At 38.4% G+C, this 18622-nt stretch overlaps 1 protein-coding gene and 1 long non-coding RNA gene across 2 annotated transcripts in view; one reads left to right on the forward strand and one right to left on the reverse strand.

Moving 5' to 3' along the window:
• LOC133664435 (uncharacterized) overlaps positions 1–1713 on the forward strand; it is a 35826-nt gene extending 34113 nt beyond the window's left edge. The window contains exon 5 of the long non-coding RNA XR_009828583.1: positions 978–1713. This is a non-coding gene — a long non-coding RNA (uncharacterized LOC133664435). The remainder of the gene's footprint in view (positions 1–977) is intronic.
• LOC133664434 (leucine-rich repeat-containing protein 58-like) lies at positions 499–17870 on the reverse strand. Its single transcript, XM_062069057.1, has 4 exons — positions 17199–17870; positions 4558–4686; positions 4211–4488; positions 499–736 (listed from the first exon to the last, which is right to left on the reverse strand). The coding sequence occupies exons 1-4, from the start codon at positions 17636–17638 to the stop codon at positions 540–542; spliced, it is 1044 nt and encodes a 347-aa protein (XP_061925041.1). The 5' UTR covers positions 17639–17870; the 3' UTR covers positions 499–539.
• Positions 17871–18622: the final 752 nt, after the last annotated feature.

Genomic DNA, 18622 nt, shown 5'->3' on the forward strand with positions numbered 1-18622 from the left:
AGATTGCAGCCAAAGGCTAATTTTTCATGCAAATTTTTTGCCGTTTTTATCTGCCACACGTAGAAAGACGGTCCGTAAAAATAATCTATTAAACATTAAATCGGTCCCTGGTGGAAAAAAGGTTGGGGAACCCTGTATTAAAGTACTTATTAAAACACATGATATAGCTTTCCGATAACAAAACAATTGCAGGTAATCTTCATCACATTTCAGGATGCATTGAAAGACATTATTAGGATGTTATTCTCCTTTAGTTGCCACTGTAACATTTAACATTCTCACGTCTAAAACTTGTCTAAGATAGTATAACAAAAACAATTTTTTTTTAGCTAAGGTCATCTTGAAAAAATATAAACGGCGTTTTAGGAAGTTAAGTAAAATAGAGTGTATCCCTGAACATAAACATGTGTCCTCACATCCACTTCCTGCAGGTCGCGTCCGGTATTGAACCTCATTGAGAAACGAGTCCGTTTGGTGACTTGGAGAGTGATTCTTTAAAAAAACAAACAAAAAAAAAAAAAGGAGTTCACTTGTAGCCGCTAGCCCAGCAGCACCCTCTGCAGGCGGTCGGCGGGCACGCTGTTCTCCTCCTCCGACTCGGCGTCGCTCTGAGGGTTGGAGCTGCACGGCGACGTGGTGCACTCCGGGGAGCACAGGTAGTGCATGAGGGGCAGCCGGTACTTGCCGCAGAAGTCCACAAATTTTATGTGGCGTACGCACGAGTCGAAGTACACGCCTGCAGAGAAGCACAGAGAAAGGTCATGTGACAGGAACACATGACATCACAATGGAGGGATTTACAGTAGAAATGGTCTGTTCCAGAGTCAAGCTGCCACAGTCAAACACTTTTTTAAACATTTTGTGTACAAAAAAAGACCTTAATATTACCTTTAATGTCCAGTTGCAAAAGCACCAACTTGGTAGGCGAGTCGCTTCACATAAAGACTAAACTGTTTTCCTTGGTTTTATTTTTTTAGGGTCACCATATTGCCCTGAGCAGCCAGGACGAGTGTTTTACTTTTCTACATGATGGTAAGTTCGAGGGCTGCGAATCTTTGGGTGTCCCACGATTCGATTGAATATCGATTCTTGGGGTCACGATTCGATTATAAATCGATTTTTTTTTTCTATTCACCGCAATTCTCCATTCAAAAACGATATTTTCCCGATTCAAAAGGATTCTCTATTCATTCAATACATAGGATTTCAGCAGGATCTACCCCAGTCTGCTGACATGCAAGCAGAGTAGTAGATTTTTGTAAAAATCTTTTATAATTGTAAAGGACAATGTTTTATCAACTGATTGCAATAATGTAAATGTGTTTTAACTATTAAATGAACCAATAATATGACTTATTTTATCTTTGTGAAAATATTGGACAGTGTGTTGTCAAGCTTATGAGATGCGATGCAAGTGTAAGCCACTGTGACACTATTGTTCATTTTTATTTATTTTTATAAATGTCTAATGAAAATGTCAATCAGGGATTTTTAATCACTGCTATGTTGAAATTGTTACTAATATTGATACTGTTGTTGATAATATTCATTTTTGTTTCACTACTTTTGGAATGTTCTGTGTCGTGTTTGTGTCTCCTCTCAATTGCTCTGTTTATTGCTGTTCTGAGTGTTGCTGGGTCGGGTTTGGTTTTGGAATTGGATTGCATTGTTATGGTATTGCTGTGTATTGTTTTGTTGGATTGATTAATAAATTTTTTTTTTTTTTTTTTAATCCATTTTAGAAAAATGAGAATCGATACTGAATCGTACAACGTGAGAATCGCGATTTGAATTCGAATGGATTTTTTTCCCACACCCCTAGTAAGTTCCGTTTCTTGTTTTATATAATCAACACATTCTGGGATCTAGAAGCTAAAGAAATAGCTAAACATTTATGTGGAGTTGTAATCCACTAGGTCAGTGGCGGCAAGTTCAGTCAAAACTTGGGAGCGACTAAAATGTTTGTGGCAGATTCAAAGATTCATATAGAGAATCTTTGGTTAGCGTTTTTGTACAGCACATGTGCAAAAACAGCTGAGCAATTCGGTTGTAACAGATCTGACTGGTGTTTTTTCAGTAGGTCCTTAAAAATAGCATTGCTCCTGTCATAGAAGATCTTTGATATTGATTTGTATGGTTTTTTTTTGCACTAGGTACTTCAAAGAAGAAGAGCACTTTTGTCATGCAGATGATCTTTGAGTGGTGTTTTTGCAGTAGATGCTTAAAACAGCAGTGTTTCGGTCATACAGATGATCTTTGATTAGCTGTTTTTGCAGTAGTTGCTTTAAAAAAGCACTGCTCCTGTCATAGAGGATATTTGATTAGTGTTTTTTTTTGCAGTAGGTTCTCAAAAGCAGAAGAGCACTTTTGTCATACAGATGATCTTTGATTGGTGTTTTTGCAGTAGATGCTTGAAACAGCAGAGTGCTTCTGTCATACAGATTATCTTTGACACGTTTGTTGGTTTTGCAGTAGATGCTTAAAAACAGCAACGTTGAAGGTAGAAAAGTGCTATACAAGTATAACCCATTTATTGTGCCTGTTATACAGATGATCTTTGATTAGTTGTTTTTGCAGGAGATGCTTAAAAAAGCACTGGTCCTGTAATAGAGGATCTTTGATTTGTGTTTTTGCAGTAAAGGCTTAAAAGCAGCAGAGCACTTTTGTCATACAGATGATCTTTGATTAGTTGTTTTTGCAGTAGAGGATCAAAAAAGCACTGCTCCTGTCATAGAGGATCTTTGATTTGTGTTTTTGCAGTAGGTGCTTAAAAGCAGAAGAGCAATTTTGTCATACAGATGATCTTTGATTGCAGAAACACCAGAGTGCTCCTGTCATACAGATGATGTTTGACCAGTGTGTTGTTTTTGCAGTAGATACTTAAAAACAGAGTGTTCCTGTCACACAGATGATCTTGGACATGTTTTTTGTTTTTGCAGTAGATGCTTAAAAACAGCAGTGTTCCTGTCATACGGATGGTCTTTCATTAGTTGTTTTTGCAGTGGATGCTTAAAAACAGAGTGCTCCTGTCATACAGATGATATTTGACAAGTTGTTTTTTTGCAGTAGATGCTTAAAAACAGCAGTGTTCCTGTCATACAGATGATGTTTGACCAGTGTGTTGTTTTTGCAGTAGATACTTAAAAACAGAGTGTTCCTGTCACACAGATCTTGGACATGTTTTTTGTTTTTGCAGTAGATGCTTAAAAACAGCAGTGTTCCTGTCATACCGATGATCTTTCATTAGTTGTTTTTGCAGTAGATGCTTAAAAACAGCAGTGTTCCTGTCACACGGATTACATTTCACATGTGTGTTGTTTTTGCAGTAGATGCTTAAAAACAGCAGTGTTCCTGTCATACAGATGATCTTTCATTAGTTTTTTTTGCAGTAGATGCTTAAAAAAAGTGTACCTGTCATACAGATGATCTTTTGCAAGTGTGTTGTTTTTGCAGTAGATGCTTAAAAACAGCAGTGTTCCTGTCATACAGATGATCTTTCATTAGTTATTTTTGCAGTAGATGCTTAAAAACAGAGTGCTCCTGTCATACAGATGATATTTGACAAGTTTTTTTGTTTTTGCAGTAGATGCTTAAAAACAGCAGTGTTCCTGTCATACCGATGATCTTTCATTAGTTGTTTTTGCAGTAGATGCTTAAAAACAGCAGTGTTCCTGTCACACAGATTACATTGCACATGTGTGTTGTTTTTGCAGTAGATGCTTAAAAACAGCAGTGTTCCTGTCATACCGATGATCTTTCATTAGTTGTTTTTGCAGTAGATGCTTAAAAACAGCAGTGTTCCTGTCATACAGATGATCTTTCATTAGTTTTTTTTGCAGTAGATGCTTAAAAAAAGTGTACCTGTCATACAGATGATCTTTTGCAAGTGTGTTGTTTTTGCAGTAGATGCTTAAAAACAGCAGTGTTCCTGTCATACAGATGACCTTTCATTAGTTATTTTTGCAGTAGATGCTTAAAAACAGAACTGCTCCTGTAATAGAGGATCTTTAATTTGTGTTTTTGCTGTAGGTGCTTAAAAGCAGCACTATTGGCAGATGCCTGGCGAATGTCTTATTACGTGATTAAAAATAGCTGAAAGGTAAGAACATTGCCTGTAGAGTTGGCAAGTGTTCTGAAGTGAACAGTTTGACACTGGAAGGGACTAATTGTGTTAGTGAGGAGGAAAGGAACACGACGGTGTCATCCTTACCGGCACATTTGGGGTTGGGACACTTGCTGGCCAGTTCCAAGTAGTGCAGCAGGTTGGAAGGAAGGTCTCGTGGCGAGTACGACATATTCCTGCTCTTGATGGTGCGCCCCGCCAGTTCCAGCAGCGAGGGGGGGTCGTAGGTCATCTCCTTGACGAAGCGCACCACCAGCGGGTTGCCGCGGAGACTGAGCTCCTGCAAGTGCACCAGGCTGAGGATCTCCCTGGGCAGGTAAGTGAGCAGGTTGTTGTGGAGGCTGAGGGAGCGCAGCGAGTGGAGCCTGAGAAAGAGAAAATGGCGTCAGTGTGAGGCGATGATGATGATGATGATGATGAAGGCCCATTACTACCTGGTGAGCTGTGGTGGGACACTCTGGATGCGGTTGTCACACAACACCAAGTAGCTCAGGTAAGGCAGATTGGCAACTTCTGGAGGAATGTTGGTGATGAAGTTTCCACCCAGATACAAAATCTCCAAACTAGAAGAGGCAAGAGAATTGTGATGTTAATTTTCAACTTTTTGGTATTTTTATTTAAAGTCTATCTGTGTTGGCCCAGCGATGAGGTGGCGACTTGTCCAGGGTGTACCCCACGTACCGCCCGAATGCAGCTGAGATAGGCTCCAGCGAACCCCCGCGACTCCAAAGAGGGACAAGCAGTAGAAAATGGATGGATGGATGATAAGTACTTTTTAATTACACTATATTTTTCTTGGAAGAAAAAAAAGCTTTTCAAAACTCAAATATTAGTTATTTTTAGGAAAAATATTAATGGACCCTTAAAATACTACTGTATTTTTCGGAGTATAAGTCGCACCGACCGAAAATGCATAATAAAGAAGGAAAAAAACATATATAAGTCGCACTGGAGTATAAGTCGCATTTTTGGGGGAAATTTATTTGATAAAAGCCAACACCAAGAATAGACATTTGAAAGGCAATTTAAAATAAATAAAGCATAGTGAACAACAGGCTGAATAAGTGTACGTTATATGAGGCATAAATAACCAACTGAGAACGTGCCTGGTATGTTAACGTAACATATTATGGTAAGAGTCATTCAAATAACTATAACATATAGAACATGCTATACGTTTACCAAATAATCTGTCACTCCTAATCGCTAAATCCCATGAAATCTTATACGTCTAGTCTCTTACGTGAATGAGATAAATAATATTATTTGATATTTTGAGGTAATGTGTTAACACATAAGTCGCTCCTGAGTATAAGTCGCACCCCCGGCCAGACTATGAAAAAAAACTGTGACTTATAGTTCGAAAAATACGGTACATGTCCCATATGCGGCAGAAACTTCAAAGCTCGTATTGGCTTGTACAGTCACTACAGAGCACATCATTCTTAGGGACGATGGACCCTTATCTTCTAACAGAAGAGGAGCCAGTAAGCAAGCGCTGTGCTGTAAAAAAAAAAAAATAGTTTGACCCCAGTGACTTGAGGGAATTGTGGCTTTGCCGTTCGTGAATTGTCCTCATTGACCCGTACAATAAATGTAATTGACCTTAATAAAGTGGGTAAGACGTGGAGTTTTGAGCTTTCACCCAACATGATTCACAGAGATGCACTACTGTTATAAGTCTTGATAAGAGATGATATAAAAGTCAGTGGTGCAGACAAACATGGACGGAAGATTGTCAATAACATGAAAGCAGGGCTTGCTTCTGGTTAAGTGGTTCATTTTGAAATCGTAAAAGTCGATCTCCTCGGGGCTAAGTTGCCTTTTTACGACGGTTTATCGATTTGTCAGACCGAGCATTCAGTACTCGTGTCTTCTGGGTCAAAAGATGAGGTCGTGTCATCTTATCTGGAGAACAAATGAATCACGCAGAAGTGAAAGTATCTACTTAGCACCCTACAGCCAAGGTATTCTATATTGTCGATTATTTGCCATGTGGTGCACTCAGGAAAACCACATTATTGTATGAACTTGCGTGGCACCAAAACATCTTAACGCCTTCATTTGATTGTGTTTGGCTTTTGGAAAATCATATTAAAACAGAGATTATTCAAGTGGAAACCAGTTGTCTCCGCATGTAGTGAGTTATTGTACAGGCTTGGGCGGCACGATCAAAAGTGTTTACCGGAAGCAGCAAGTGTGTGTGTGCTGCAGTGGAGGCAGTCAGAATGTAATAAAACACCACTTGCTTCTTGGAAAAAGGTGTGGATGGTGACTGATAATCAATTAATGGAGCAATAAATTAAATGAAGTGGCATCGACAAACTGCTACGTCCGTGTGTGTTTGTTTTCTTCGTCTCTTGCTTCAAACAGGAAGAAAGATGTCTCACTCTCTGTATGGCTCTCAGCACCTGAGCGTGTTTATTTAACAGTAGAACTAATTGAACACAGTGAGCCCTCTTTTCAGGCATCCACAATCTTTGTCTCTCTATTTTAAATTATCCAATTTGAAATAAAATAATTAGTCTTCAAGGCGGATCGTATTTTACACTTTGAAACCTCCTAATGGGCAAGGACGGACATGAAGTCAACTTGCCAAAGCAGCGTTGGCGCTAGGAATTTTCAAAATGGGGTCCCACTTTTTTGTAACCGTTTTGAAAACATGATAAATGTATGCATTATCCTTTCATAACTCACATTCTATATTGTGTTTTGGAAAAAGGTTGTCAAACGTTAATTAATTAAACAAATAATAAAAAAGAAAACAACTTTTTATGCATATGTAAATGTATTCAGTTATAAACATTCATTCAATTTCTTCTTTCCTTCATGGATCAAAACTTTACCGCTGCCGGTATTTTTTTTCTATATTTTCATTTAATAAGTTGTAGGTGTATTTATTTCAGTATAAAAGTGTAAAGCGTTTTTTGCTTCGGTCATGAAATGATGATAATGGTGTGCCAGGGCAAACATGCATATGACAAATGTAATTGATTATTCTCACCTGTATGTAGATCATCAGTCATCGCTACATCTAAGGCTGCAGCTAACGATTATTTTTCTATCGATTAATCTATAGATTATTTTTTCTATTAATCGGTTAATCTATAGATTATTTTTTCGATTAATCTATAGATTATTTTTCCTTTTATCGATTTTTTTTTTTTATTTAAAATGAAGATGAAAAAATAAATGTAGGCCAGTTTTTTCAAAAGGCATGGCTTTTATTTACAACAAAAAAAAAGTATGGCCACTCAGTCAACATTGACAACAACATGACAAAATATTCTGTAACAATGTAAACATTTAAAACTTTTAACAAAATTAAAAGTAGCTTATTTGCTTTTTAATGTGCAAATATAAAAGTAAACATCCAGTGCAAATCTTAATATTCCGCAATAGTATAAGCATTTCAAAAGTAAAAGTATTGCTTATTTTGCTTTAAAATGTACAAAAATAAAGATAAACATACAATACAAAAAAGTGCAAAACGAAATATTCTGTAACAACAGTGTAAACATTTCAACAAAAGTGAAAGTATTGCTTATATGCTAAAATGTGCAAAAATAAAGATAAACAGCCAATACAAAAAAGTGCCAATCTAAATATTCTGGAGCACTGTAAACATTAAGTATTGCTTTTAAAATGTGCAAAATAAACATCCAGTCCAACACAGTACACAATAACCAATTCTACTCATTCCAGTGAGTGACTAACAGTTTTAATGAAGAAAGGTTAGCATGTCTACATGCTCTGGTTCTTTTCTTGTTTACAATATTCCCAGCAGCTGAAAATAGGCGCTCAGAAGGGGTCGATGTGGCTGGAACTGAGAGGTAATTAGCCTTCACCTCAAGCCAGGACTGCGAGTGAGCTGAGCTGCAGTTTATATTTCTAGGTCAACGGGCTCATAGTGATGTTGCTAGTAGTTGACTGGGAGGTGTTTATTATCATTTGGGGAGAGTCCGCTGCCTGATGCTCACCTGCTAAACACCTATCTGCTCCACACTGAAGCGCTGACTACATGCGCTCTGAATACGCACTGCTGATTGGCTGTTAGCGCTTTCTGTGTACCAATCAGATGGTTGTGTGGGTGGGACAATGCTGCGTGCTGAGACAGAGGCAGAAGGAGCAAAGCAGCTTGTTAAGACTTTAGCTTTAGCTTAGAAACTCGTTCGGTACACCCTCGTACCGAACCGAAAGCCCCCGACCGTTACACCCCTAGCAGATACAAATCAATCAATCAATCAATGTTTATTTATATAGCCCTAAATCACAAGTGTCTCAAAGGGCTGTACAAGCCACAACGACATCCTCGGTACAGAGCCCACATACGGGCAAGGAAAACTCACCCCAGTGGGACGTCAATGTGAATGTGACACATTCATGTTTTTGTGTAATGATGACAACGTATGCTCACGCGGACGATTGACTGGTTGATGGTTTTCTTTTCAAATGTTCGTTCATAGCAGTTGTGCTGCTATGATAGGCCATTTCCGCTCGACACAGTGTTCATACAACAACATTATTAGGCCGTGTATTGAAATACTCCCACACTTTTGACCACTTTTGCCGTGCTTTTTCCCCCTCGCTCGCACCGTCTGCTTTGCGCTCCGCCATGACGGTAGTGTGACATAAATATGCGACGCGTCGACGTATTTACGTAACCGATGACGTCGACTACGTCGACGCGTCGTTTCAGCCTTAGCTACATCTACACTTTCATGGCAAATAATGCCAACAAACTTAGAATTGTGCTAGTTAGTTTCAATGTCATTTCAATTACTTTATTACATGATCATGCACGGATTTGCGAGATCTCGTAAAAGTCTACTCATGGCAGACTTGATAACAAACAACGAAGCCGACTACTTTTGGACAAATGATGATTCACAACCTTATCTTTCTTAAGCTGAATATACTGAGGATGAACTGAGACACCGGCCGGACACTGAGGCCGGAGTGACTTGACTGTGTTGTGTAAATGTGGAACTTGGAGCTATTTCGACATAAATAAAGTGCTTACCCAAACTAAACCGGAAAAAACGTCCTCTGTCAGCTGGACCACAACCGCAAAACTGTCCATCAAGTGAGTCACTGTATACTGATCCTGGTACATGCAACACATCATGCTTGTTATTACAACTACATACACTGTCGAGCCATCTGTGTACAAGCAAAACATTGAAATGTGGGCTAATACTTTACAGATACTGTAATGATTGTTCATGTTTTTCAGTCAGTACTGATTGGTGTCCTATCGCATTGTTGTGCATTACAAACTTAAAAGCGATTTGTGTTGACACAGAAGCTAGCTTATTTCTTTCCGTATTTAGCTTTGACGGCTAATACCGAAGCATGCCAATGTGTTACTATGCTAGAAAAAGAGTTCCTCAGTGTTAGCTCTTACAATAACAATGTCGTGACAGCTTGGTTATTATACAGGTTACGGAACATAAATGAAGTATTATTGATGTTTTTTTTAATAGATTTTTAAAGTGATTTAGAGGTAGAATTGATTGCTCCCATTAGCTGCATTGCTAGCCATCAAGAACAAGCAGATTTTTACAAGTTAGAATGCAAAAAAACCAAACCTTTTGTCTTGTTGTCTCTCATAAAGATTGTGAATGATAGGCAAAAAAAAAAAGTGATTTTCCCCTTTAAATCAGAGCGATTGCTTGTATTCTGTCACGTGACTTAGGCCACGTCTACTCTAAGTCGTTTAACCCCTTAAACAAATAATTATTTAGCCTAAGCCCCGTTTCAGCCACACTAAACCAGCGTATAAGGTCCCCCTCCTCGGACAATTTTTTACACGGGTAAGTGCGCCGTGTATTTCTTGAATCTAGCTTTGTGTGGACTCATTAATCGTTTAACAAAGTGAGTTCGGAGAGGAAGTGACGCCAGAAAGACCATGCCCACACAGGAAGTGACGTCAGAAATAACACGCCACAACCAGGTTCCTAATAAAGCGGTTTCATAACAACCGGAGCTAACCACTGGAAATATGAAGGCGAGTCATCCAGACATGCCCGTGTTTCTCCTTCCTCTACATGTACAGACGCTTGTGGAAATCACACATGAATACCTTAAGAGAAAGCAATTGCAGCTATTTGGGATACAACACTTCTCAGACGGCAAGAGAACTTTGGAATGTCCGGCCGGGTCAGCTGTGATGCTACTTAGCGAAAAACTTTGTCGATTTGTCAAAGAAGAGACAACGAGAATATGAGCTCCCGTGGATGTGATAAAAAAAGGTAGCGTGTGCTTTGTATTTAATTGAAATACAACAATACTGGATAGTGTTCAGATTAGTTACATTTAAGAACTTGCACACAAAGCAACACTGGAGGTGACTATGACGTGCGCATTTTCCGCACATGCGTACTAGGTCACGTTGCACCGGAGTGGGGCGGGGGTCTTAAACGGTGGCAATGTTGTGTGTGGACACGGATAAGGTTAGGTGGCCTTAGTCCCGGGAGTGAAAAAAGTGGTGGTCAACCAAGCCAAGCTGGCTGTTGTACAGCAAGCAAACTATCTAGGACACAAGGGGTCCAGATCTTACTGCAAAAAGCAGATACAAGCAAAACATCTAACTATGCAATGGGATAAATCCCTATACTTTATCAAAAACAGATTTGTTGAGTGATAAAGGATTATCCGTCCGTGGAGTTCCCAGACATGTCGAACTATCTTGTGCTCCAACCTCATTCAATACGACAAAACAGATGAGAACTTGGAAAAGTATGAAGGTTTACAACTTTTGTGTGTGGCTGGGTCAAGGAAATTGGTATCAAGACTCTCCCAGATGAATAAATATGCATTGTTTTTGCTCGGGTAAGGTTGCATTTCATGATTCTACTTTGACTCTTGCGAGGATGCGTCCAGGTAAACAAAGTAAAACTGCGACGACTAGCACCTGACAGCTGACACCTGTGACTGCATATCCGTTTAACAAACTAACAATTACTGAATCATCACCATATTTGATTTTTGTCCTGTTGTCACATGACATATTTGTGTGCAGAATAGACAAGAGGGTGGCCGTAGAAGTGCCTTTACTTACAGAGTGTCATTGACCCTGACTTTCTGGTTTCTGTTTATCAAAAAATGTCAATACAAACAATATCAAGATAATACTTCAATGGGAAATACTAAACAAGTAAAGTATATTAAACAACCTTTAACAACACAGCGAACTTGTGCGTTCTTCGACTCTGCTCCCTGGGACTGGAATGGTATGTCCAAGAGCTACTTTTCTCGTTTGCTTTCGCAAAATCTTGCACTCTTCGGCGCTTCTTGATTACCTCTCGAGGAACTCTGGAGAAATGTTTATCCTTTTCGCGATTTGAATGGTTCGTACAGTCAAACGACACAAGCGTAGGGCATTTTTGTTTGAGAAAGGCTAAATGGCGCCTAGTACCCATTGAAAACAGACGCTACAGTGACCACCACTCATATTTAATGAGCCGGGCGTGACGTCATGTTAATCCAAGCAATAGTAGGAAATGATTTAAATATTTTATTAATATTGTTACATGTCATCCTGTGTTTTTGTATGGTATGATTTTGAAAATTTGAAGTATCAGCACTGGTATGACCAATACTGCCCCTGTAACTACTTGGTATTGGATTGATATCCTAATATAACGTACCCAAACAATAGAAGAATAAGTGTTTGTTACATTTTAACAAAAGTGTAGATAGAACCATGTTACAACAGAAGGTAACCAGATATTAACAGTAAATTAGCAAGTAAATTAATTATAGTTTGGACATAATACTACTGGAAATGGTGTAATGTTATTGGCACTGCATAGGTCAGCAGCCAAATTAGTAGCCTTTGTAACCAGTTTTGAAATGGTTCTATAATACATATATACAGTACATACATACATACATGGAGAAGAACAAAGCTTGTTTATTAGACTTCATCTTCATAAGCCAAACTGCTTTGTGTTTTATTTTGATATCAAAAAGTAAACACCATGTTGTTTTTTTACATTACTTGTTTATTTTCATGTCACAAAGGTATTACATCAAAAACCATTCATGTGACACAGCATTTGGTTAATGTTTTATTGTGTATGGTTGAGTCCTATATGACATATTTCTGCTCAAACTATTGATGGATCTTTCCCGATACAGCATCTACATGTACATATTACTGTACATAACTAATAATTTAAAAAATAATAATTACAAAAAAATCACACCATCCAAAATGTAAAAATAGTGATAAAGGCATCATGCAATGATAACAAGCTGACAAGTTGATATTATTAAAGAATAAAAAAAACTAATTTGTTTTTAGATATATGGATAATGCTGAGATAGGCTCCAGCGCCCCCGCGACCCTGAAGGGAATAAGCGGTAGAATATGGATGGATGGATATATGGATAACTATCGATAAATATCCATAGCCTTTTTATTAGACATTATAAATTACATGATGGTATTACGTTCACACCCCAACACTGCTTTACCTTACAATCAGTAATCATGATTTCAATATTGATAACAATAATCTTAATTACTTTGGCCAGCCCTAGATCTCATACATGAACAATATGAGCCCTCCTTTAAAGCAACACTGGCCTTGACCTTAAAAAGTTAAAATTTGAGGCCTGTGTGTGTGTGTGTGTGTGTGTATATATATATATATATATATATATATATATATATATATATATATATATATATATATATATATATATATATATATATATATATATATATATATATATATATATATATATATATATATATATATATATATATGTACACACATACACACAATACACATGCACGTAACTATTGAATCCTATTAAAAGTACTTGATATGTTTCACATCTCAAAATCTGCTCATTGTTATACTGTCATTGTCAGCAACATAACTTCCCCTTCCAGACTGTTTTCTTCTTTACACTGCAGATGTTTTCTTTCAAATTTCGAAAAAACTAAACAAAAAGCAAAAAAAAAAAAATGTTTTGTAATCAAAAAAATATGTCCTCTTGTGCCAAAAACATTGACACAAGAGCTAAGTGAATCCAGATGCTGCCATACAAAACACAAACTAACTTGTTTTTGCTAACTATTAACAAGTGATGTTGCGCAACTGGTTTGGCTTTATATCACTGCCAAAAAATGGGACACGCACATTAAAAGAAATTACAGTGCATGTTCACTGATTATCAAAAAAATACTGCAATGACATAAATATAAGACAGAAGCTGAACCCCTTTATTTTTGCCACCTTTTTAAAATCATTGAAGTTAAAATTAGCATCATAACTCCTTCTGTTTTCTAACCTGCCAACAACCTATGAGATACTTTTGTCCAACAAGTTTCCATGTGGCTGCATCTATCCAGGTGAGTGACAGGAAGAAAAGCCATGACTGGTCTATTATGGTTGCATGTAAAAATATATAGACCCCAAAATTTAAGACAGCTGATCTTTTAGATATTATTTTCCCAGACTTAAAAAGTTGCTACTCTTTTCCTATGCTTTGAGCCCTGCGGCTTATAAAGCGGTGTGGCTAATTTATTGACTTTTCTTCGCTAACGGCCATAATGTTTTGTGTTCAACCAATAGTTTGCATTAAACACAAGCAGAGACACAGAAAATGTGTGTTATTGTTTGTGCTATGGTGCCATCTTTTGGCCAAGTTCACTCACTGCAGGTGCTGCGGGGTGAGTGTCTACAGCAGTGATTCGCAAAGTGTAGTAGGTATACCACTAGTGGTACAAGAAATAATCACTTGATTAAAGTACAGTGTTTTATTTTCCTATATTCAAACAGACAAACATCTGCCTTGTTTTTAATGCCTACTACGCTATTGTATTTCAATGGTGGTGCTTGGAGAAAACTTTTTTCTGGAGGTGGTACTTGCTAAAAAAAATTAAAGGCTGAAAACCACTGGTCTACAGTATTTCATTCGGTTAGTGCTTTGAACCGCAAGTACAAGTGCCGGTCCGTTTTCTAGTCGTCCATAGCGTTTCTACTCATATGGATTCACCATTCAACACTCCAAGCAACATTTGTAAGTTTTACAATATAACTTAATATATTCATACTTACTAAACCAACCCATGTGTGAGGTCTGTAAGAGTGTGTTCATGCATATTTGTACGTACTATCATAATATAATCAAGCTAGTGTCGTTAGTATTAGCTAATATGCTAAAACATTTCCAAGTGTCTGTGTTAGTATTATTACCTTCCAATGGCATTCTTTTTGTATTTTTTCAGTTTCACAAATTCCTCAGTACGTTCACCAAAATGTCACTGTGAAGTTATTGAGTCTGTTTAGCTGATTGGAGAGCTAGCTTCCGTAGCTTGTGTATCCATGAAGATGACTTCTGTTTGGTTTGATCAGCTGTTTGAAAACAATTAAGGTATGTAAATAGACGTTTACAAAATATTTCTGTGTAAAAAACTAATTTCACAACTGTGCAGCTAACATATGGAAAAATATTTTTTTCTTCTAGAGTGGGTGCGGCTTATATACCGGTGCGCTCTATAGTCCGGAAAATACGGTAGTTGCATTAAGACAACTTCTTTAGTTAAATTTTTCAAAGCAAAACGCATAACAAGAACAACATTGGCTAACTCATGTTACCATTGGTGGTTAAACAGAACACATTTGTTTTAGAATAGTCTATATTTTTCAACCCAAAATGAATGTGTGTGCATGTGTTACGTATGTACGTAGTTACGTCATTACGTCTTAGAAGCCATAAGAGGGCGGGATATATATGTGTAAAATACTTTGGAAAGTTAGCGCCCTGTAGGCGTTGGTGTAAATGTTGTAAACAGACCCTTTGAGGTGCAGTCTTACCAAAGGAGTTTTTGATGTTACAAAAATTATATAAACACTTTGCAATACTAAAAAAACAACTACTGAAGTTTAGGACAGAATAATTGCGATGTTAAAAAAGTCTGAATTGTAATTTGTCATAAGCAAGGTTTGAATGTACTGTATAAATATTTCACCCCCCGTATTAGACCATTTTCTTCCGGGGAAATATCACCATCCTTATAGTCAATTAAACATGGTACAGTAGTAGTTAAGAATGTTAACATGTTATTTAAAACATTGCCCGTGCTGTGATAAATGCATTATGACAGCCACAGTTTGACCCTGGAACAGATTTCAATATGCATTATTTCCAACGGACAATATTGTATCATTACATTGTGTTATGTACAGTCGTGGTCAAAAGTTTACATACACTTGTAAAGAACATAATGTCATGGCTGTCTTGAGTTTCCAATAATTTCTACAACTCTTATTTTCTTGTAATAGAGTGATTGGAGCACATACTTGTTGGTCACAAAAAACATTCATGAAGTTTGGTTCTTTTATGAATTTATTATGAGTCTACTGAAAATGTGACCAAATCTGCTGGGTCAAAAGTATACATACAGCAATGTTAATATTTGGTTTCATGTCCCTTGGCAAGTTTCACTGCAATAAGGCGCTTTGGTAGCCATCCACAAGTTTCTGGTTAAATTTTTGACCACTCCTTTTGACAAAATTGGTGCAGTTCAGCTAACTTTGTTGGTTTTCTGACATGGACTTGTTTCTTCAGCATTGTCCACACGTTTAAGTCAGGACTTTGGGAAGGCCATTCTAAAATCTTAATTCTAGCCTGATTTAGCCATTCCTTTACCACTTTTTACATGGGTTTGGGGTCATTGTCCTGTTGGAACACCCAACTGAGTCCAAGACCCAACCTCCGGGCTGATGATTTTAGGTTGTCCTGAAGAATTTGGAGGTAATCCTCCTTTTTCATTGTCCTGTTTACTCTCTGTAAAGCACCAGTTCCATTGGCAGCAAAACAGGCCAAGAGCATAATACTACCACCAACATGCTTGACGGTAGGTGTGGTGTTCCTAGGATTAAAGACCTCACCTTTTCTCCTCCAAATATATTGCTGGGTATTGTGGCCAAACAGCTAAATTTTTGTTTCATCTGACGACAGAACTTTCCTCCAGAAGGTCTTATCGTCAAAAGTGGTAAAGGAATGACTAAATCAGGCTAAAATTAAGGTTTTAGAATGGCCTTCCCAAAGTCCTGACTTAAACCCCGTTGAGAACATGTGGACAATGCTGAAGAAACAAGTCCATGTCAGAGAACCAACACATTTAGCTGAACTGCACCAATTTTGTCAAGAGGAGTGGTCAAAAACTCAACCAGAAGCTTGTGGATGGCTACCAAAAGCGCCTTATTGCAGTGAAACTTGCCAAGGGACATGTAACCAAATATTAACATTGCTGTATGTATATTTTTGACCCAGCAGATTTGCTCACATTTTCAGTAGACCCATAATAAATTCATAAAAGAACCAAACTTCATGAATGTCTTTTGTGACAAACAAGTATGTGCTCCAATCACTCTATTGCAAAAATATAAGAATTGTAGAAATTATTGGAAACTCAAGACAGCCATGACATTATGTTCTTTACAAGTGTATGTCAACTTTTGACCACGACTGTATGTATCAAAATCCAAACAAAAGGGGAGATTGGACAGCTTTTTGCACTCCAGTCAACTTTTTTACCTATTTGATGTCTTCTCTTGTATACAACAAGGGGTATGTTTTGTATTTCCTTGCATACATACATAAATACATGTACAGTACATAAAGTCAGCAAAGTTTTAGTAGTAGAGTGCACGTTAAAATATAATTAATGAGCAAATGCAGCAAATTGAACCTAATAGTCGCTTTAAAAAACAGCTAAAGCTGTCAGCCTCCATTACCCTGAACGCATCACTGACCCATAGCAGGCTAACGTGAAGCTGAACTTTCTATGAGTGTCAGTGGCGTAAACCGTGTGACCCACTTATCCCCGGTAAACTCTACAACCCGTGTTGCCATGGTGATGTGTGCCGCTTTTGTTGAGAGGGTGGGCAAAGTGAACATTGATGTGACACTGAAAATCCCCAGTCGGACTTGAAGCTAACTCGCTTATATGTACCCAAAGTGTGTACATTTCGATACGAATAAACTATTAACATATATCACGTTTTACTGGATATCTTCATGTTTTAAATGGGGTTGGGGGACTTACCTCGTAAGATTTTCGATCTCAGCGGGGATAGTTTTCAGTCTATTCCCGCCGAGTGACAGCGACTGCAGCCGCCGTAGTTTGGTGCACTGGAGCGGGATCTCCTCGAAGCGATTCCCGCTGAAGTTCACCACTTCCAGCTGCATGGAGCCGAAGCCTTTGGGCAGAGAGAGCTCGTCCAGGTGGTTGTTCTTGGCTATGAGCGTCGTAAGCCTGGGGAGCCGCGTGATATCCTCGTTTAGGGTCGACAGTCCGTTGTTGCTGACGTCCAGCAGCTGGAGGTTGGAGAAGGAGGTGACCGACGAGGGCAGCGAACTCAGCCGGTTGTAGTGTAGGTAAAGCTGGGCGGTGTTCCTCTTCTTCCCGTCGCTGACCCATTCCGCGCTGAAAGTGTTGAGGTTCATGTGGGAGTAGTCGAGCACATTGTCGCTGACTGTCTCCATTTTTAGGGGACTGAGTAAGCCAAGTCCGTGTGGAAGTTTTCTCTGGAAGACACCGTCCGTCTCACTCGCCCTTTAAGCTTTCACGCTTCAAAAAACTTGTCGTGCCTTCCTGCAACATCTAACCACATTTCTCGGTTAAAACAAACTCATATGGGAGCATTAGTCCTCGTCTGCTCTCGTGGGCCCCATTTTATACAACTGTCCTGCAACGCACCGCGAATCACGTGCATTCTTCTTCTTCTTTTGACTTTAATGGCGGTTGGCAAGCAACCTTGTGTTGTGCATTACCGCCACCTACTGTAATGGAGTGTGGACCGAGGTGGATCCCTACTGTATATTCTTTTATTTAACCCAGTGTTTTAAAAAAAATATGTATATTGCTTTATAACCTGTGTGTTCCGAGTGCAATCCTAATATATCTTCCACTGCTAACCTAATATTCTCTTTCGCTAACTATTTCCCTTTCTCCATTATATCAAATCAAATCAAATCAACTTTATTTATAAAGCACATTTAAAATTTACCACAGGGGTAGCCAAAGTGCTGTACAATGGGCAGGTTTAAAGATAATACGAGAACCGAGCAAACACAACACAACACAAACAGAACACGATAAAAAATAAATAAATAAAACATAAAAACAGGTTCACAGCAGGTGTATTATGGGGCACCATTGCAGGATGGATATCACTCAGTGTTAAAAGCCATGTGATAAAAGTATGTTTTTAAGAGAGATTTAAAAACAGGAAGGGAGGAGGCTTGTCAAACACTAAGAGGTAGGTCGTTCCAGAGCTTGGGAGCAGCAGCGGCGAAAGCTCTGTCACCTCTAAGCTTCAGCCTTGTGTCTGGGACCGTCAGTAGCAGCTGATCGGCTGATCTTAGGGATATTTCCTACAATGTATTTAAACATGTCCTACACTTTCTATCTGTTGGCAAGAATCACACAGTCCTGTAGTATGTTTCCCTATCAATTTCAATGAACTA

The sequence above is a fragment of the Entelurus aequoreus genome, linkage group LG14 (genome assembly GCF_033978785.1).
Source record: "Entelurus aequoreus isolate RoL-2023_Sb linkage group LG14, RoL_Eaeq_v1.1, whole genome shotgun sequence".
NCBI lineage: Eukaryota > Metazoa > Chordata > Actinopteri > Syngnathiformes > Syngnathidae > Entelurus > Entelurus aequoreus.

Excerpts from the sequence above, each read along its gene's own strand:
- LOC133664434 (XM_062069057.1), bottom strand. The coding sequence starts at position 17,638 with ATGGAGACAGTCAGCGACAATGTGCTCGACTACTCCCACATGAACCTC. Across the intron at positions 4,687-17,198 it reads GAGATCGAAAATCTTACGAG|TTTGGAGATTTTGTATCTGG; the intron begins GTAAGTCCCCCA and ends TGCCTCTTCTAG. Across the intron at positions 4,489-4,557 it reads GTCCCACCACAGCTCACCAG|GCTCCACTCGCTGCGCTCCC; the intron begins GTAGTAATGGGC and ends TCTCTTTCTCAG.